The sequence below is a fragment of the Prinia subflava genome, chromosome 2, assembly GCF_021018805.1.
Source record: "Prinia subflava isolate CZ2003 ecotype Zambia chromosome 2, Cam_Psub_1.2, whole genome shotgun sequence".
Lineage (NCBI taxonomy): Eukaryota > Metazoa > Chordata > Aves > Passeriformes > Cisticolidae > Prinia > Prinia subflava.
Window position 1 is genome coordinate 39,478,984 of NC_086248.1, and position 22,620 is coordinate 39,501,603.

Consider the following 22,620-nt stretch of genomic DNA (forward strand, 5'->3'; position numbering starts at 1 on the left):
ACTATCATAGATCACAGAATATTCTGATTTGAAAGGGATCGGCAAGGATCATCAATTCCAACTCTCAAGTGAATGGTTGATAAGAGGATTGAGCCCATAATCTTGGTGTTATTAGCATCATTCTCTAAGTACACTCATCCAAAAAATTATTTTGTTCTGGAGAGTGTCATACCTTTTACACTTGCATTTGCCTAAGTTCAGAAAACTAGGACCTACTGCAGAAACATAACCCAAAATTTTCCATGCCAAATTATTCTTAAGAATAATTACTCCATCAGCAGCAGAACTAAGGAATTCTGGCTTCCCAGTTTACAGATTATGTACACTTATGCATTTTCCCCTACATTAACTACACATTTCTCTTTGTTCCTTATAGTTTTGGATATAACAAAATGTACGGAAGCCAGTACAAAAAATAACTGTTCTATGTCACTCTAACATCAATTTTAAAGTAGTGCTAGTATCAAAATTTTGAAAACCATTCATTTTCTCAACATTTTTATAAAATATAAGTATTGTTCCAGATATGCAATTGACCTGTGGCAACACTGCAAAATCTCTACTGCTGTAAGACTGAAAGCTATAATAAATTAATCAAACTTGCTGCAACTTATTTATTCCAAACCCTTGCTTAAGTGATTTACAGCCTACAACATAAAATGAAGATACAGTTAAAGAAGACAACCTATTTCTAATTGCACATTCATTTTTAAAAGCCATCCAGTCACTTGATACACATAATAGAAGCAGAGAAGGTGGTGATCATTAAATTGAGCTGCAAAATTTCTACATAGGTGGGGGCAGGAGAAATATAATGGGTTCAGATTCCCAGGCATTTTGTCCCTGATTATTTTTACTTCATATACTCTCACAGAGAAGTCATGGGAAAACAGATTGCCCTTTCTAAGATCTCAATCCCTTTAAATTGGGTAAGTTTTAACATTCAGAATCATGGAATGATTTCCGTCATCGGGAAAAAAAATCCATCATGCAAAAGTTATGTACAAGATATAGAATGCTCTGGAAAAGGTGTGAGCCATTTCAGGTCTGACATGAGAGTAGACCTGAAGTAGAGCATAACCCTTATCTGCAGCTCCAGGTCAGTCCGATTCTATTTTCAATTTATTTACCTGTTTGAGTATTCAGATAGTGCATCCTGGTGGTATCATCATTCTCATGTGATAAGGCATCTCCCAGAACATCCAGCCAAAGAGGAGCTGCAGAGCATTCCTGGGACAATACTAGACTGAGCTGAGATACTCATTAAGCCCCAGACCAGTTATTGCTACAAGGGGTGATGGCTGCAAGGGCTTTCTGTGGAAGAAGAGAGACCTGAATTTAAGTCCTTGTGTAATAAATACATGTGTTTTATTAAAGTCCTGGGTTCATGAGGAAAAGAGCGGGCATGAGATAACTTTGTCACCTCCACAGGCAGGAGCGGCATTAAATGCCTGGACACTGGCAGCTGTGGCTTAAGCCCCTCCATCACAGCCAGATGAGGACACGGCTGCTCCTGGGCATGTCTGAAGAACTTACCTCACATAGCTTGGAAGTGCAGACACTTGCTGACCCTCAGTACCTCTGGGGACAAGGAAGCATCTAACTAGAGGTTATGTTTACTTCATTTCTCTAAAAATTAGTGTCTCTTCCACCTCACTGGTCACTTCATAAAACTTTGGATAATAATAAATCTTTCTTTCATGGTGTCAGAAGCTATATTTTTAAAAGAATCTGTGAATGTAATGATCAGAGCAGTTAGAAAAATATTTGGATTTCTCTGCTAACAACTGTTTTGGATATTCTGCTCTTACCTTTGGAGAAATATTTTTAACTCAAATATTTAGGATATTTTACTTATTTCCAGATAGTACACATCATACGTGTACCATGATTAGTGGGTTAAGTTGCATGATATTGTAAAGTTTATGAGTTCTACTGAACAAATAATGAAATTCACCTCATGCAAATTCTACACTAGAAAACGACACCACTTCCAGAGTCACCCAAACTGAACACAAGAAAGAAAAGAACAAGACCAAAGGAGCTCACCCAAACATTTGAAAGGTTATTGGAAGTAATTGAGTGGGTTGGGGTTTTCCCCCCTTTATCATTTGTACCTTATATTTAGCTAAGCTGGTGGATAAAGGCAAATTAAGAGGACAGAATGAAATCTCTGTCCTTAAAAAGCTGAATATCCAGGTGTGTTTTTACATAAGCAAGGTGCAAATACATATTTCTACTCTGATACAAAGCTGCACAGAAGATGACACTATCTTTTGTGACTCAAGAAAGCACTCCTGTATTTCATTTCCCAGTGCTCTCACAGCTGGAATAACAACTTTTCTTTTAATATCACTGAAGTATATTACAGGTGATTGCTTTTCTCCGAAGAATAATGACATATATTTGGGACTAGTTGTTTGTGGTTTTTTGGTGGTTTTTTTTTGTTTTCTTGTTGTTGTTGTTGTTGTTGTTTGTTTGTTTGGGGTTTTGTTGTTGTTGTTGTTTTGGTTTTTTGTGGGTTTTTTTTTTCTTTTTGTTTTGTTTTTGTGGGTTTTTTGTTATTGTTGTTTGTTTGGTTTTGGGTTTTTTTCCCTTGGTCATGCTCTGGTGTACTTCTACATTTGAGTAGAGGCTGAACCTTGCATTACATTCACCATGGATGGTGATACAGTTCGTGTTGATCTTTCACTCCTGCAGGAGCTTTCCCACTGGTCAAAAACAGCTTTCAAGGAAGGAGACTCCAAAACAGGCCCTGGCCATGGTACTATTTGTGGCCTCTGTGTCTGGGGATAGCATTTCATCATTTTTTGCACTGTGTTTTGCTTTACTCTTTATACATATTACAGTTTCAGCCCCACAGGAGACATTCTGCAGAATCTGTTGCTTAGTAATAGTAACCTGCATGGAAATTAGCTTGAACTTCAAAAGAACAAAACATCTTTCATTAGTCACAGGTTTTCAGTTAATGAATTCCTCTGAGAAAGTTGATTAGAAAAGCAAACTTTCCAGAATCAAGTGCCACCAATGCTGACCTAGGATGAATTATTCTCTTGAAAGTGCCATTTCTTTGTCCTCTTTAAATTAAGTTTGAGATTGTTTCTATCAATAGTCGGGCTTACCTTGACAATGGCACTAATAAAATTAAGCTTCATGTAAGTAGAATCAGGATCTCATACAGAATACAGCCAGAAAAATTACTACAGTCATGTAGTCTGGCCTTCTTGTAATATAAATCACATGAATTGTGCTAACAAAAGCACCTCCCAAATTATCTCAATACAAAATATTTTTAGAAATTTTCTTTTTTCTTGAAGATCTGCTTTAGTTTAAAAAAAAAAATCTCCTATTGTGTGATAAAGATGAGGCATTAAGGACCACAAGGGCACCAGAATTGCTGCAGACTCCTATTGAGAGGGTCAGAGGTTGGGACATACACCTGCTGCCCTGTGAGTGAAGCAGTCAGCCACTTCTGCAGGCTGTCTCAGGTCGTCCAGGTGACAGAAAAGCCGCTATTCAGTAGAAATGCTTAGCAGGACTTTCCTTCTGAAGTCCTGGTTTCCATCCCCCACAGCACCTACCTGAAATCCTACATTTCCAGTGGAGGCAGGCAGGGATCTAAAAATGAAGAACTCAACTCCTTTAAAACACAGACACATGGAAAAGGATTTCTCTCTCAGCAGGACGGTTCAGCACGTGCTGCTGAAGAGGCAAAGTGAGATCTGAGAGCCTCTCCCACAACTTACCTGGGAAGCACAGTACTGTGCAAGAGGCCACAAAACTTTGTGGGGACAGAATGAGGGGAACAGGAATGAATGAGATGCTGTTGCCTGGAGATCAGGACATGGAAAGATGCATGCAGGACAGGACTGCTCCTGCATTTCACATTAGATAATACCCAAACAAAATCTGAAATCAAATGGGCAGTTAGGGTTGTCTTTAAGGATTCTGACTTGCCCAAATTAGTAGGCTGCAAAGTCAGATCCCCTCAAGACTTGAGTCTCTTGGCTTTGTTCTTACTTAAATTCAGTCTTACCTAAGACTAAATTTATTAAGACTTAAGTAAGTCTTACTAAGTAAGAATTAAGTAAGACTTTAGTTACTTACTAAACTTACTTTAGTTACTTACTTTACTTACTTAAGTCATTGCTCCCTCTACCTAGTGTAACAAAATAGATATGAGAACAGCTCAGCCTATGCAGTGATGTCTTTTGGACTTCTAAATATGACATAACAGAAATGAAATAATTACCAGAACTTTAAAACTCGGGCTAGAAGGCTGGGTAATTTTAGAAGAGACTTTATAAAGTCCTGTCTACATTGGAGCATGAGAAATTGAAGACCAAATAATGATACAAGGACAATGCATTCTTGTTTAACAATACTAATTCTCATTATAGGTGTTCTCACATGTAAGCAAAGGGCTCTAATTCCTTCTGAAAAATTGGACCAAATTGAGCCCAATTAAATTTTTCAGGAGAAAATCCACATCATGGTTAGAAGTGCAGGAATTTGCATCTCATCTACAAAGACGCACTAGAGGAAGTGAAACAACTTCTACAATGCCCAATCTTTTTTCCAGTGGAGTCATCATCACCAGAAATAATAACAATAAAAAAAAGTCTAGAGTTTTTTTATGCTTCTTCTCTCACTCTTTTTGGAAGGTAACTTTCCAGAGGAGCTCCTAAAAACGTGAAAACACCAACTCATCTCCACCGGCTGCAAAAGAGCCTCAAGTGATGAATGGAGCTGGCTATGCTACAGATAACTAAAATATCAGAGATGTATCTCATCATTTACACCTGCTTCAGCACATGTCCAGAAGTGCTGCAGCAATGATGACAGTAAGCCATGCCCATCCCAAATTGGAATTTACAAAACAGGCTTTACATTATCTATGCCACAGAAGATCCAGCCGTAGGCATTTTCAGAGCTCAACCAACTGCTTAGGGCTGCAAAAAAAAGGCCCATAAATGAAACAGAAAGTCTTGGTAGACCACTCCCTTAACCTAATAATTTAGTAGTGAAAATATTAAGGAGATGTGGTTTCAGTTGTTCTCAGGACCCCAGGGGATTTTCAACAGTCTCTCCTCACCTCTTGAATCAGTGGATTACCTAATCTCAGGAACAGAAAGGGCACCCTTCCTCACCTCTGTAAAAGCTGTTTCACACTTAAAGACTAATTAAATGTTCAGCAGAAGGGACACACCTGGGCTGGAGTAGTTACTGCACTGATGGAGAGAGCCTGGCTTCCACTGCTGCTCTCCGCATGGCCAAACTGTGAAACACTACGTCATTTGATACAAAACAGTGGCTGGAGCACATCCTCCCACTTTCTTCCCACACTCACCCTTTCTCTCCAGCCCAAGGAGCGTTAAGTGTGCAAGAGTTCACAGGAGGGGCTGATGGTACCACTCATCTCCTCTAGATCAGACACAGAACACAGGCTGACAAATAACAGCTTCAATTCCCCTTCAGTGCGGCACGGAAAGAAACCCAAGTTCAAATTCAGAATTACTGTTCTCACAGTTGAAGTATCAATAAAGAAGCAAGAGATGATAGAAGAGATTTCATTTAATGTCGCTTCCTTTGAAAGGACATTTACTGAAAAAGGCAACACTGACACCCAAAAGAACAGCAGGGCTCAAACTATAGCACCGAGATTTTCAATAGGCTTCAGTGGCTCCCTCTTGCCATCCTGGGTGCTCAGGCAATACCCTCGGCCACCAAAAACTTCTGTCTTTGACACAGAGCCTAAGCCCAGTAAATCAAAGGAAGATATTGTTAAATTTATTACAGCTGTGATTACATCGCCTCTGGAGATCAGATTAACTGACTCTTGGGGGAACTGTCATTTATTTCACTAGACCTTCTCTTTCAAAAGACAGGGAAATGTTAGCGAAATTTCTACTCATGATGGTGAAAAGGCTTTATTTTATTTCAGGTCAACCACAGAGGTTTGGATTGCAGTAACCTATTGAAGGCAGAGCACCGATTAAGTGAGAAGTGTATTTCATTATTGCGGTGTTCTGTGCCTGCAAATTGGCAAAGCTGGTTATGTAGACAGGATAATAATATAAACCAGGAACAAGTCCTACTTTGGTATTTATGAACACAATGTTACTTATCAGCAGTACTGCAATGATTTGGTATCAAACTGCATTCACTGTCACACAATAAGGCAGAACAACATAACCCAACAGTCTGTGCATAAATATCCATATATCAAGTTTAAAAACAAACATTATCTCTGTAAGGGGCACTTAAGAAGTCCCATTACAGCTCAGATTTTCCTGCACCACACAGAGCAGCCACTGACTTATGGCTGTTTTACCACTTACACCTGAGCAGAGTTGTGGTTGTGTCCATATATGCCATTTTGTTTTGAGAGCAAGCTGTAGGAACTTCTGTTATGCTGAAAGCTCCCTGGCAGATCCTGTGCCCAGAACACTCATAGAGACACAGGTCAGCTCAGGGATTCTTGTTCAGTCATGAATTGGCTGCAGATGGAAGCTCCATCGCTGAAAGGTGAGGTAGAATAAAATTTCTAATGCTACTGGGGATAAAACAAGGATCCCGCACTAGCACTAGAGGCAAACCTATGTGCAAAGGTGGTAAAACTTGTCCTCAGCCTGTCATTGATGGTCCAATCTGAACTCGAAGACAGGAAAGAGTGGCATGGGGTGAGAGGTTTGCTGCCCCCACAGTTTGCCCAGGGACCTCCACCTCCTCCTGCCACCACTGTACCTGCTGCAACATAGTGTACAGAAGGAGCTGCCTTGGGGGGACAGGGGGCCACCTGGAAAGGATGAGGGAGGACAAAGTGGCTGTTGCAGAGGTATGGAGTCTCAGAACGGGACACTTCAGAAGCTGAGCACAGCCATTTTCAAACAACCAGAAATATCTATCCCCTCTCAGGCACTCTTTGGGGACATGTCTTTATCACTTAGAGAAATTACTCCAGAAGAACTTCTTCTAAATCATCAGGCTGAAAGTCTCCAAAACAGCCAAGATACTGAACTTTTTTCACTCTACTAAGATGGGGAATAATCCATCACATATAAACATGCAGCACTTGCATCATAAAGGTCACTGTCTTGTGTTGGTATGAATCATGCCCTGCAGTACTACTGCCTGCTTTATTTATTGCACAGCAAGATGATCTTAATTACGTAGTGAAAGCTAAAAGGTAGGACACCCAGTTCAGGTAATATTTTAGGAAAGTTACTTTCTTATTCGGCTCTCTCTGCTTGGTGGATACTATTCCAATTGTTCTAGGTATCTTGGCATGTCTCTACCCCAGTGTCTCAGAAAATGGCATTCTGCAAATGCTTTATACAAGAAACATTTTGGCTTAGACAAAACCACCTCAATCAGGCAATTCTGATTATTTCATGGACAGATAAAAGAAGTGTTTGAAACTATGGAGGTAGGCATTAAATACAAGTAACAAGTGCATGTACAAACAAGAGTAAATTCTAAAGACTTTTGCTATATTTCTGGAGAATGTTTATGTTTATTACCTCTTTTTTGTTGTTGATGTTTCTCAGGTATTTTCATGGGTGTATTATGTACAGAAAAGACAATGTCATTCTACTTAATAGCATGTTTTGAAACAATAATTCAAGGTTTCTCCATATCAGAAAATGACTAGTCCTCAAAAAAAAAAAAAAAGCCCAAAAAACAACCACACAAAAAACAAAAAAAACCCCCTCCAACCCCAAACAAAAAAACCCAAAACCAATCAATGAACCAACCAACCCAACATCAACCAAGACAAACCAACAAACTGTATCCCCCCCAGCCCCCCCTAACAAAAAACTCTAAAGTTGTGGCAAAGTAGTGGCTCCTGGAAAACTGGACTAAGATATTCCTCATCATTCCAACCACAACAAGATGGTGCTCTGAATTTTTAGTTTTCACACTAAATTAAAATCTCTTTCAAGGAGGGTGTTGTTGAATGATTTAAGAATTAAAAATCCCAAATGAGTTCAGAAATATCACTGAACTCTTACAGTTATTTATGCATATGCCCAAAATAAAATATGAAAGCATTAAGCATATAAGTGAAAAAATAGTGACAGAAAGCAATAAGAGGCAAAACAATTTTCTTCTCTATATACAGAAATATTTTTACATAACTAACAAGAAATGTCAAAAAATACACAATTTTGAGTACAAAAGAATCATTTCAGCAATAGATTTGTACAATTGAGAACTGTGTAAGCAGCATGCTTTGACTGAATGAATTAAACTGCAACATACTTCAAAATACATTCATTTAAATCCTCCATACTAAAGATGTCTGAAAATAGAACATGAGGGAATACAGATTAGTAATGACTATCATCTCTGGAGAGGAAGAAAATTAGAATTCCCCAGTAAAGTCACGAAGGATCAGTCTCAGTTTTTAAAATCCTTGGTCTTGGTAAAGGCTATTAAATTGCCTCAGGAGACCCACTTCTGCCAATATGTATGTGTTTTAACATTATAGATCTCAGCGAAGTTGTGCAGGATTCTTGGCAGGATCACAGACAGCAAGACTGAGCAGTTCAGAGGTCTTAAACTTGGTCCTAGGACTTCAGCTGTAATTATCAAGGCACTGCTCTCAAGACAGTACATAGACACAATAGCACAAATGATTCTGTAAACACGTAATTGCCCTGGGGATACCTCTACACCACCTTGTTTCTTTTTTTGAACACCCTTTTGTTCACTATATGCTTTGATCACCTCAAAAAACCTGGCAAGTGTGAATACTGTATCACTATGGAAATCACCTCTGAATTTGGGCCACAGAATTTGGGTTTCTTTTTTCCAAGGATCACTAGATGCAGCTTTGACCAGAAACCTTGTTACAGTCAGTGTAAACAAACAATTATCAAGACAAATTAACTGTCTTTGATGTTTGCAATTTATACTTCACAGCTAGTATGCATCAGAGATCACAAAAATCCCACAAAATGTTTTTCCCTCCTCCATCAGGAATGTAATTTCACTAATTTTCCTGTATTGTTCATCTTTTTCCTTCCTGAATTACTGTGTTCTACAACATTCAAATCTCTTGCATCGTAGAGCTGGAAGACAGCAAAAATACCTGTTCCTGTCATTTAGATGCTCTGTTACAGCAACTCTAAGCACAATTTTGTTGCTTTCAGAGATAAACAGGTATGACAGCTTTGAAACAGAAAATCCATACTAACCAGGTCATAAACTTGTGCTATCAATGTAAATGTAATTGAAAAATAAAAGTCTTACTGCAAAGACACACTGAACACCCAGCTTTATAGTGGAACTCCTTTAGATCAGAAAAATCTATACCATCATCAGTAAAACTGACAAGGAAGGGAAAGCATGGACATCAATAACATCACTGCCAGGTGCTCTTACATGTAACTCACAGTCTCAGCTGGCAGCTTTTTGTTTTGTTTTAATGAAATTACTGCATTCAAAATCATTCCTTTAATACTTCTAAATTTAAATAATGACAACAGTTTTACCAATAGCTGTCAATGAGAAGAACAGAGCTAACTTAAATGAGTTCTTTATTGAAGATCTTTAAAAAATCTGGGGTGCGAATACTTTGTTGCCCTCAGGAAGCAAGTCCTGGATACTCACACAGGACAAGGCATTTCCTTCATACACAGATGTGGATACATAGAAGTAGATAAAATTGCTATTACTTTTGCTTCTCTGGTACAAGGGCAATGGAGAGGTCCTCATGCTTTGGGGCACTGAAAGAAAAATGAAAGCAAGAGAAGCCCAAATCCTAGCTCTGGTTGTTGTTTGTTGTACATCAATCCCTCTGTTCTTGGTCACAGCCCCAAAAATCTGATTCTGCAGGCATTCTTCCCAGCCTCAGAGCAACTGGGGAACTGGCTCCAAAGCTCAAAACTAAGTCTTAATTCTACTTGTCTCTACAATAAATATTTATTTAGCTGATTGAAAAACAAAGTATCTGAGTTTGGTTCGCTATCATCAGGGAAAATCTTTGTCTTTCTGCTTTCCAGGAGGATACCAACACAGCCTGACATTAATCAGAAAGGTAGTTTGGCATTTTAGGGCAAGAAGCTGATGCCTAATAGATGGGAACAGCGAGTAAACCCTTAAGGCAGCAGCCACTACAGAGACAAAGAGGTAATGAAAAAAATCAATGTGAAGTAGTATTAGAGGGAAAAGGGGAATTTAACTTACACCCCAGCAAACTCTGCTGGCTGACTGTTATAAGGGGTAATTGCTGAAAGAGAGTAGATTTAGAAAAGATATAGAAAGAAATTCTTCCATATGAGGGTGGTGAAGCACTGGAACAGGTTTCCCAAAGAAGCTGTTCAAGGCCAAGTTCAGTGGGGCTCTGAGTAGCCTGGTCTAGTGGAAGGTGTCCCTGCCTGTGGCAGGGGGGTTGGAGCAGGATGGTATTTATGGTTCCTTCCAAACCAAGCCATTTTATGACTCTGTGACTGTTTATGGTTTTGATCCAAAATTTAAACTGTAAAACAAGTCCAGGGTTCTTTTCCTCCCTGTAATTACTATGTAGATTAAATCCTAACGTCAACTATGGTTCATTTGCTATCTGTGTGCTGGTTTACCCTACTGTTTCTAATCCTCTCCCAGCAAATGCCTGAGAGCATGATTTCAGCAGTGTAGAGCACACCTAGCCTTATATGAGCTCCAAACAGAAAAGAACATTACATCAACACAGTATGAACTGAAGGCCCAAAAATCACTATTTCAGATAGGTTTCCAGGCATATCATCAGGTTTGGATAACTTGTAACAGCCTCAAGTAACAACTACAGTCACCCTTTACCCTGTAACAATTTTAACATGAACTCTATTCTTCTAAACCACGTGCTGGCCTAAGTATCAGGTCATGGTATTTTTGTTGCTTTTGCTTTCATTCCTGTTTTCCCCTTCTAACTCTCCTGAGAACTGAGCAGGTAATTTTGATCGATTGTTAGAAAACCAGAAAATCTCTGACTGTACATGTAGCTACACCAACATAAATCGTCCTCCTAGAGCTTACATGGGTCTTTCACTGAAATTCACCAATATAACAAATAGTAAGAGCAATAATAATACACCTTCAATACAGAACAAAATATTCAAATTAACAAACTATATAGTAAATTTTGTAAAGTGCACAAAAATATTAATGGAAATATATAAAAAAAAAGGTTTTTAATGTTACCAGGAAAACTTTTGAAATATTGTTAAATTAGATAGAAATAATCTAACGAGACTTTTTGGCTCTAATATACTGACAGACAGCAGCAACAATTTTCAAAAAAATTACACCAACTAAATACACCGTTATCTTAGCAGCATAAAAAAAGTCCTTACAATTAGATAAAATTGCAGGCCTAGTAAGCATAAACCTGACAAGATGTTCCAAATATAGTTTTCATATAAAGAATGGATTTTCACGGAATCCTAGAGGTAACATTTGTTATTCTGCTTACATTGTATTCTGGCAGTAAACCCAACTACAGCAAATCACGTTCCCTCCCTCTGTCTTCCCAAAATTGCACAGAGTACTGAAAATTTAATCAAGTTATAAGATACGGCCACACCGAAAAAGCCATATGAAACAAAACAAAATTCAACCTAAAGCCTAAAAAGAAATGACCCCAGCAAACAACAATCATTGTCAAACAAGCGCAGTTTCAAACCACGGACCGATGCTCCCCACACACATAGATGGCACTGGGCCGGATGCGCCGCCTTGTATGGCCAGGGAGCTGGGGCAAGAACTTGAAGAATCTGGGCATCAAGTCTAAGCATGCATCATGAAACTTCTTAATCCTCCAGTAGTAAATCAGTGGGTTCAGTGCAGACTTGAGGTAGCAGAGCCAAAGGAGCCAAGTGCTTATCTCAAAAAAGTTGTGCTTGTAGTAGAAGTGGCTGTTGAACGTGGCAATAAGGCTGTAAGTGGTGAACGGTGCCCAACAGACTATGAAGACAAGGAACAAAATCAAGATGGTTGTGAAGGCACGAGTTTTAAAGCTCATATCAATATTCATCTGAAAAGGTCTCTGTAAGCTCATGAGACCAAGTTTGCTGGCCTGGCTGAGACATATGCTATCAGGGTGGCTATGGATACGAACTGCGTTGTGGCGGACGGTGTTGAGTATGCCCATAAAAGAATACAGCATTACCAGGAACGGAATGAAAAAAGAAATCAGCAAGATAACTATCACGTAGGCTCGGTAACCTGGGCTTGTAGAGTAGCCAAAAACACACTGAGGTGCTCTCGAGGGTATCTGCAGGTTAGGATTCCCCACTGACAACGGAAAAGCAACAACAAAGGATGCTGCCCAGGAAATCACAATAAGAATCTTTGCACGGTAGGGGTTCAGTTTATCTTGCCTCTGAACTATGATAAGAAATCGGTCAATACTAATAATAAGAAGAATGGCTACCCCCTCTATGACAAAAAGCCAGAAGAACATGGCAGAAACTCTGCAAAACACATCCCCAAAAATCCACTGAGTGGTAATGATTGTTATCAGAGCAAATGGCATGTTCAGCACTGCCAGCAGCAGGTCTGCAAAAGCCAGGCTTGCTAAGAGGATATTAATTGCAGATCGCATAGCTGCCTTCTGGTAGACCATCAGGCAGACAACAAAGTTTCCAAGGAAAGAAACCAAGAGGATAAATATCATAGCAGCAGAAAGAATGATCTGGAGTGGCAAACTCAAGCTCCTGAAAACTTCTTGTGATGGCAGGATAGCTGTGGTGTTTACCAGGAAAGTACTTCTCTCAGTGGTGATCACAGCACCTGAACTGTATCTCAGTGGCTGTGTTGTGCCACTACGAAGCAAGAACTGAGGAGTGGTAAAATTCGTATAGGCATTTTCATAAACAATGAAAGTAGCATTTGAGGTCCCAGAGTGGGCCAGCGTCAACATTGCTGAGAAAACCATTGCTTCAGGAAAAATGAAAGCAGAACCAAAGGTCTTCAAGGCATTTCATCTTGTTCAGGCAGTATTTTAAACTGGTCATTTAACAATCAAAGTTCGAAGTTTGAAAGCATCAAAGTTCTAAAGTTCATGCCAGTATTTCCATCTGAAAAAGAAGAAAGAAATGTAAATACATAAAGTAAAACTCTCTGAAACCAGTAGGAACCTAATGATTGCTCAGCTTTCCTTAATGAGAATAGTATCCTTAATACATGTTTACACTTCAGGTTGACACAATTTACTTAAGCACCACACACAGGAGGCCCTTCTCTCTAGGTCCTACTCCTGATACTGTACAATACTCTCATCATGCTTTTTTCCTACCATAACCAAGGCTGGCGAACTTTTGTGTTTGAAAACAAACTTTACTGATTAAGAGTGAATAAATCAAACAAGTATTTTTATTTAAATCTTGTCATTTTTGAACTAATCTCGTTATTTTGTTTTGAAATTCCCTACAGGTGAAAACTTTAATAACATTTCTAAATAGCTTAAATAGTATCAGTATATTGCCTATTTGCCTGTTTGGTAAGCACCGAAAGCCTATTTATCCAAGTTATTGCACATAATACAGAAATCTTGGTTCCATATCTGTCATCCACATCAGACATGTCAGGAAAAACATACAAAACATTCTAACCTGTTATTATGAAATAACTTGTCCACAGGATAAAATTAATTTCTTAATTTGTTTCATTTAGGGTCTGACTCACATTAAGGTGCAGGAAACCATCACTTTGGTCACTACAACTCTTTCCCTGGCAGTAAGCTTTCCTGCTTCCTTTGGTCTGGGCATGTTTTTGTTAATTCATCTTGGTATCCCATGTAATTTAACCACGTGTGCTCTCTTTTTTCTTGTAAATCTAATCCTTAGACATCCTGCTGAACTCCCTCCCTTGTCATTAGAGTTAAAGAATGGTTTGGGGCTGGAAGGGACGGTGAAGATCTTCTAGTTCTCAACCCCCTGCTCTAGCAGTGATACCTTCCACTAGACCAAGCTGGTCAGAGCCCCATCCAACCTGGCCTCGAACACTTCCAGGGACAGGCCATCCACAAGATCCATGGACAACCTGTACCAGTACATCACCAGTCTCACAGTAAAGAACTACTTCTTAGTATCTAGTGTGAATCTCACATCCTTCAGCCTAACACCATTGCCCTGACCTTGCAGAGAGTCCCTCTCCTGCAGGCCCCCTATAGGTATTGACACAATGCAACACTGCCTTTTATAGTTTACATGGGCTATTGCTACTAGCACATACATATATTTGTATGTACATATTCTTAACAAATGAAATGCAAAGGAGCTGAGAGCTCTCTCACCTTTTCAGTGCTAGCTCCTCCCCTCTATCTTGGACTGTTCAACTAAACACTCTCAGAGCACGCTGGCATCTGATCAAGCTGGAAACCAGAAGGATTCTATGCCCTTTTCAAAAAATGATCACCACAGCCAGAAACATGAAGTGGGCTTAACCTCTTTCATTCTGGATGGCTGCAATGGTCCCTTCTGGCTGTTTACATGTTTGTCCTTAGAAAAGGGACAAAGGCATCTTCAGAGGGCAATCTCTCTTGTCCATCTCTGCACAAGATGGCAAGCTTGTGCTACTGACACAAGCACCTTACGGTAGCACAAACCCTGCCCACAGTATTTATGCAGGTTCTGTTTAGTATCAATGTCAGGCAAAAATAAAGGGAGGAAGGAATGTTTTTAATGAATTTACACAAGGACCACATGCTTTGTATAGGATAAAAAGTCTACCCTTTGCTGGATAATACTTCACAAACAAAGAAATTAACTGTAAGACAATCAAGCCTGATCTAGACTTCTAGTAATCTGAAAGCAAGCTTGCTCAGGCTGCTGTCAAGAATTCATCAAACAACATCAGCACTGTGACCTGCTCCTTTCATTCTCTGACTACCTGCAAGCTCTATCACTAGATGATTTCCAGGGCCAGACTACCATCAGCATTTTTATTTCAGATAAGTGATCTGAAATAAATAAATCTGATCTCTGTGTCCTTTAATTTTCAATGGTATCACAGAAAGATATTATTATAAACATTCTAATTTAATTGACTCTTGTGGTGGGCTGATGTTGGCTGGAAACCACATGCCCACAAGAGCTGCTCTTTCACTCCCCTCCTCAACTGGCCAGGGGAAAAGGAGTATTACCAAAGGCTTGTGTGTTGAAGTAAGAACAGGGAGAGATCACCCACCTGTTACTATGACAGGCAAAACCTCACCTTGGGGAAATTAGATTAAATTATGACCAATTAAGTCACAGTAGGCTAATGAGAAAATAGAGCTAAATCTTAAAAACACCTTCACCCCACCCCTCCCCACTTCCTGAGTTTAGCATTCTGCCTAATTATATCTCCTCCTCACCAGCAATGCAGAGGGACAGGGAACAGAGGTTAGAGTCAGTTCATCACACGATGTCTCTGCTGCTCCTTCCTCATCAGGGGGAAGAATCAAACTCTTCCCCTCCTCCAGTGTGGATTCCTTCCATGGGGGCCAGTCCTTATGGACTTTTCCAATACAAGTCCTTCCCACAGGCTGCAGTTTTTCTTGAACACTCATGTGTGGGTCCCTTCCACTGACATTGGCTCTGCTGGTCATAGAGGAAGCTTCTAGGAGCTTCTCACAGAAGCCATGCCTGTAGCCCCCCTGCTACCAAAACCTTGTCACACAAACCCAATACAGAGTAATAAAATTTCCACTTTCTAGAGGTCTTACTGCTTGAATGAAAGTTATCATTTTCTGTTTTGTCCTACTGTATTTCAAAGATTGTAAAACTCTGCAAAAGTATATAAAGCTATGTACATTGACATTGTGGAAAAATTACCAATTCCATTAATTTTGTTCTAGATTTTTCTTTCCCTCCATTCTTTCTTTTTAAATTTTGTTTTTACACTAACTCCTTCAGAGAAAACCTCAATGTTAATTAGAGGCTAAAGCATATATACTAGCCAAAGCTCTTCTTTCTTTGATCTATATAAACTTTTCCTCTACTAGTCCTCTTTAACATTTTTTAGAATAAAATATGTAACCAACAGGAAAAAGGTTAACAGAACTTTCCAGAATAAATAAGAAATATTTTAGAATGAACAAGAAAATCTCACCCAAATTTCCACTGAGGTTTATGACTCCACACACTGAGAACACTATGAAGGAAAGGAAGCTGTAGCATTCTGCAGGGACTGCAAAAGAACATAAGTTCAACAAATAATTCTGGATTTAAAATCTTGGAGCAAGAAAATTAGATCCCCAGGGTAGTATCTTCTAGAGCTGTGTAAGCTATAAGTCAGCAAAGGTGACTTCTGCATTTCTGATTTGCTTTGTATAGTCCTTCCACCAAGGCTCTAAAAGAAACCAATCTGCCATCAGATAAAGGTAAAACCTTCCTATAGATAATAATCAGTTTCAAATAGGAAACCAAAAAAGGAGTGGTTAGTTTTGCAGAGAAAAGAGGTCACCAGAATGATCCTACAAAAAAATTTTTACTGGGGTTCAAGCTCTTTAATCTACAGAGGAAAAGACTGAAACGCAAAACCATGACAATTGCTGATGATGAACATGAACTGCTTTTCAGGTCAATTTAATAAAAACAAAGGTCAACTATAAAATGGTACAGAGGGATCTCTCAAGAGTTAAGTGGCAAGCAAACAGTGTACCCCATAAAATTCCATGCTAGAGATAAAGCTATGCCTGTACTGAAAAAAGTTATCTGCACAGTAACAGATGCTAGACCAATAATTACCATCCAGAAGAAAACCATATCTTCAAATTTTCATAGTCTTCTCTATGAAAACATTAGCCATGTGTTCAGAATTGTTAGTAAAGGAACTGAGAAGAAAACCAGGAGCTAGCTATATACACTATATATTTAGATACACCACCTGCTACAATACACAGCTATGGTACCTCTTCAGTAATATGTTCAGGTCTGATCTCTATTGAAAAGCAACTGATAAAAGGTATCATAGAGGTCTACCAAGTTTTTAGTGACACAGGGAAGTGAATGATATGCTGTCTCTCATAACATAAGAATAGGAAAAGTCAAAGAAATTGCAAAACACTTCTGGAGATCATCCTCTCCAACCTCTCTGCTCAAGCAGGGCGACCTAGTAGAGGACTACAGTAGAGAAAAATTGTCTTCTGATGCTCAGGGGAAATTTCCTTTTTCAGTTTCTGCCCACTGCCTCTATTACCTGGCACTACTGAAAAGATCCTGGCTCTGTCCTCTTTGTATCCTCAAGTATTTATATACACTGATAAGATCCCCCTGAGCCTTCTCTGCTTCAGGCTGACCAGTCCCACCTCTCTCAGCCTTTCCTCACAGAAGGGATGCTCCAGCCTCTTCATCATCTTTGTAACCCTTCACTCTGCTCCCTTCAGTGTGTCCGTGTCTCTCTCAAACTGAGGAGCCCACATTTGGAAATTATTATTTCACAAGTAATTACGAGAACACTTGCCACAGGATGTTGTGGATGTCACAGAGTTCCTGTGAATTCAGACAGCATTTGGGACATATTTCATATCATTATACAGATGTTCATGTAGAAAGAGGTGAATCACCCATCTCTCTCTGCTGACTGCAAGGGATACATGGCCTTCTGATTTGAATACAGACATTTGAGCACATACAAGCAGTTACTTGACTAGATTTAAATATGCAGAATATAACAGAATTTGCTCACTCAGGTTAAATTTACATCCTTTATGCTTTACAACCTCACACTGAAGTATGAAGTTCAGCAGAAGCTTAGATAACATGCATCATAAAAGCTTTAAAAAGGAAAAAAAATCAAACAAAAACTGGAGAAACAACTGCTAATAATTCATAGTAAACAATCAAAACTTCAGAAAATACTGCTATATCCTAAATTTTCCTTTTTAACAGAAGGAACCAGACCTTCTGGGAGGGAAGGAGAGGGAGAAGGGGAGAAGGAGTAAAAGTGTTCTGTATCCTTAACTCAGTTGAAAAGATTGTGCTACCCTGCATTTCTCAAGTCAGTAGCACCCAGTATACAGCAAAGGACTCACAAGTGTCTATTCCTAACAAATCCAGAAAAAGAAAGAAAAATAATTTCAAATATATTCTCTCACCATCCCAGCTCTCTATGCAAATAGCTACATCCCCTTTTGAGTTTTGTCCTCTCTGTGTGATGTTCGCATGTTTCTCTGTGCAGCATTTAGGGAAGAGGGGGAGAACGACCTCATCCAAGCTGCCTGGACCCAGCTTAGAGCTAAAAGTGGAAAGCGAGCACCAGCCATTTGGCTGTTGCGTAAGTCATCAGCTGTTGGAATTCTAGAGACTAAGAATTTTGAGTTTTAGTATATAGTAACGTGCAATCAGCCATATCTTTTCAAGAAGGATGAGAGAGTGCGCAGTGATCAGCTTCTGCAAAGAAACCTAGCCCAGTAAGAGTACTACAGGCTTTGGATCCCATGTTGCTCTTGTGCTCCTTGCTTCCTGATGGTTTCCAGCAGCACCCTCCTCAGTGTTTTGTTTATCACGCTGAGTATGAAATATCTGTGTGCAGTGCAAACAGAATCTGCATGCCCAGATATTGGTTTGGATTTACTCTTATCTAACCTGCAGGCAATGCTCTTTCTTGGCTATCATCCTTCATGTAAGTTACTGACCAATTCAGCTAATAAGCTCAAGAGGTTCCCTTCTGTTGCCACCATATATGAATTTTTCTCCCTTTTTTTTCTTCCTGGCTTTCTTCTATGACCATGCACATGATTATTAAACATGTGCCTCCACCCTTCTTCCTACCCTTCCAACTTCTCCAAAATTATGTAAAGATAGAAATATAAGACGAAAGAAACCAATAAGATAATTTCACAGCAACAGCATTTCAGTCCTCACTCGTTCTTTGAGAAAGGCAGGTTCTGTAATTTCAAAGCCCCAGTCCTCGCTGAATGGTAATCACACAGCTGGTAAAAGACAGCCATGCTTTGATAGTTTAAATAGGTAAATCTACTGATGATCAGGTACTCAAGCAAGAGGCAGATAGGTACCTTTTTGTCACAGCATTCTCACTTTTGGAACATATACTCTCACAGATTCTTTTCAGATGCAAAGAACTCCACACAATCACTTTTTTCAATTTCAGTGCTGAAATTTACTGTGTATGCACATTTTCTCTCAAGCAAGGTTCTCACTCATATACAACTTTCTTTTTATGGAACATAATAGACACAATTATTTCAATGAAGTACATACTTAAAGCCAAATAACACACAAATTCCATTCATCAAATATAATTATTGCTAGAACTATGGTGTCTGTTTTTAACAGCTTTAGAAGCTAAAAGGTTCCTGTTCAAAATTCGGATAACATGCTCCACTGGAAAGAAAAGATTATATGTTATATGCAAAGCTGACATTAATCAAAGCCAGGAACTGCAAAAAAGACAAAAGAGGGAAAATAACAGTGCCATAATAATAGTTAAGTTTAATGCAGATCAGAACACACTATGAACAGCTGCCAAAATGTTCACTGACTTAATAAATTTATCTGCTAAAAACAAGCATATGGCAACACTGACCAGCACCAAGATTTCATCCAGCACATAAAAATCATTCTTATTCAGAAATCTGATGGCAGCACTGCCTGGTACAGTGATCCTATTTCTTTGGGATATTTTAAGTGGTCCCAGAAGCTTCTGCATGCTTTATAGCTACTATTGATGGTTTTATTTTACAGGCAAACTTCAGGAAAAAGTGACTTTTTGCAACATAAAAAACATTTCAAAAGCAAAATATTCTTAGGGGAAAAACAATAAAAAGAAGCATGAAGGACATGGGCTTATTTTGTTTTCAAAAGAATTTATGTGCCACAAGAAAATACTTGAGTATGTGCTCTCTGACACCATATTATAGTACAAAGCAGCCCAGGACATACACCCCTCTAAATACAAATCAAGCATTGCTTCCTATGCAATTCGGCACAGGCAGGAACATGTTACAGTGGAATCCTTTCTGCTAACACCAGTGAAAAGAATGACTCAGAGCACAAAGCAGCAGGGACAATGTTCTTACTCACCTAAAAGGAACCAGCAGTTTTCAGTTTTAATACCTATTTACACATAACCTAAATTGAAACTAATCAACTACACTGCATGAGTAGATGACCCAAAAAACTATTCACAAGAGGCATTACTTTCATTTAGGAAATTGTTCTTTTTTCCACTCTATGAACACTGCTGTGGCAATTTTCATAGGGAAGTACTGTGGGAAACAGCCACCTGTGCTTTGGGTCATTTGGTACAACTAATTGCCCTCTCGATGATATTTCCTTATGAACTTCATTCAGAGAGCCATTAACTGTCGAGAAACGTCAGTCATGGTAATCATTATCACTACTGTACACCACAAACAATCAAAATGTAAAAAATAATTTCATTTTCTTAGCTCTTGGGAAAAGCCATGTTCTCAATTTGCAGATCACGTGAAAGGATTTGGGCAGTTCTAGGTTCATTTCTAGTTCTTACTTCCCCTGACTTCTAACTTTCCCACTAGTTCAATGGTCACATTAACCATAATCATGGTGAAGAGCTGAGTGAGCATTGTAGTACCCGGAACAACAGTAAATACTGAACATTATTGAAAACATACTATTTTAATTCATAGTCTCTGCCTAGTTATTAACATGCAACTAACAAGTTGAAAGCTTCCTAAAAGACTGGATTCCTAAATTTTAAGTGGATCTTTGAATTACACATGCAATCAATATATGTCAGTGTGGCAAAAACGAAACACCCAACACACAAAACCCAAAGCATACCAATCCAGACAGGCTCCCATGAAAAACAGGAATCATAAGTCATCTTGTGCCGTTTTGTTCAGCTAATTATTCTCTTCCCAAATAACCTGCGAAAAAAAAGGTGACATATTTACATTCAAGGCAAGACAAGAGCAGAATAGCAAAATTTTCCCTGTACTGCAATAAAACTTTAGTTTTATTAGGAGAAGTAGAATATGCTCTGTCTCCTGACAGAAGGCAGATTGCATGCCCCCTTTTTTGGCAGAAGGGATAGGAAGGACTAAGGCATCACAGTTTCATCAAACCAAAGAGATACTCAGCTATGTCACCTGTGGATCATAAGGATCTCACCATTTCATACTAGAATCTGTCAGGGCTGGAGTAACACATCATGCCAGGTCTCATTCAGCTGTGTTTATTTCACCTGTAGACAAGCACACACACAGCAGCCAGCTGCTGTGAGTCTCACTGGATCTATCAAAATAAATTCTTACCCTTAACCCATTGGGATCCTGATCTTTATATCCCTAAAGATCCTCAAAACAATAACATTTAAATCTACTACTGAGCACCATAAAGAAGATAAATAAATTTTCTCCAAACAGCAAAGATAACAGCCTTGGAAAAACAAAGGACAAGAAAACAGTTCTAGAGAGGAAGAATACATCATTGAAGTTTCTGTGCAGGATCTCAGCACTTCCTTTACATGTGCTTGTACCAATTAATCATCATCACACTGCTAATATACCTCAGATAGTTAAATTATTTCTGCAAACTGGGTCTAACGTAGGTAAAAAGCTGCATATTCTACCATGAGTTCATGACAGAATCAGTTATCATCAGTTCTTAACTGAGAATGTCAGTTTACAAGGTAGCTTTTCCTTATAATCTTAGAAGGAAGGCAAAAAATTTCAGTGAGCCTTGAAAACTGAGTCTGTCACACTAATAGTTTTAAGTGACCTAATTAATTTATAAGTATTGTTTATATATATTTATCAAGGGGACAAATACATGAAGACACTTTACATGTTTGTTTTTAAACAGCTACATAACTTAATTTCTGCAAGAATAAGCTTTAGGAACATCTCTAAGTCACTTCCACACTGGAACAAAAGATACCAGGATCCTTCAGGAACAGGTTTCTAAATAAATGATGCACACAGGGGCTAAAGGACAAACCAACCAATGAGGTTATGATGGGCTTCAGCAAGGGAAGCAGTAACAACAGGCTGCACTCTACTGGCATCCATAATGTACTGACCCCTCTGATCACTCAGTGCTGAGGTTCTGTATCTGCAGCCAACTCAACACGGATTTCAAACACCCAAAACAGAAGGCTTGATTTGCCAGACTGGAGTCTGCTGAGACATCTGCCTTCTGCTGAAAACATTAGCTAGCCACAAGGGAAGCCGCTGTCTGAAAGATTTTTCTGATAATCTATTAGTACAAGTTGTTTTCCATGAAAATTTGGTCTTTGCATTTATTCCACAGAACAAAGAGGGAAGGAAAACAATTCTCAGATATACCTATGACAACAGAGATGTAATATACCCATTGGATTACTGTAGACTTTCTCCATTTGGTTTGTTCCCTCTTTAGTGACGTAAGGAAGATGAACTGATAATCTTCCCTCTTCTCCTTTCTGAAGTGTCAAAGAAGTGAACAGGTTTGCAAGAAGGCAGAAAACTACCGGGAGCCTGGACAAAATTAAATACCTCAACAACCTGTAAGACCTTCCCAACACACAAGTGCATCCTCTGACACAAGAGCCATTTCCAATCTCTACTTACACGATCATAGGAAATATTCCCAACTCTCACTAAAATAAAAGTATCTTTAAAATCAGTTTAGACAAGTATCTGAAACATTACGATGAGATAGGAAG

General features: G+C 39.0%; 1 protein-coding gene across 1 annotated transcript in view; it reads right to left on the reverse strand.

Annotated features, from left to right (window-relative positions):
• Positions 1–8,000: 8,000 nt before the first annotated feature.
• The window catches only part of GPR63 (G protein-coupled receptor 63), a 30,423-nt gene continuing 15,803 nt past the window's right edge, over positions 8,001–22,620 (reverse strand). The window contains exons 2-4 of the mRNA XM_063389683.1: positions 20,757–20,842; positions 16,081–16,158; positions 8,001–13,064 (exon numbers count right to left, since the gene is read on the reverse strand). Of these exons, the coding sequence (XP_063245753.1) occupies positions 11,663–12,922 (1,260 nt within the window). The 5' untranslated portion in view covers positions 12,923–13,064; positions 16,081–16,158; positions 20,757–20,842 and the 3' untranslated portion in view covers positions 8,001–11,662. The remainder of the gene's footprint in view (positions 13,065–16,080; positions 16,159–20,756; positions 20,843–22,620) is intronic.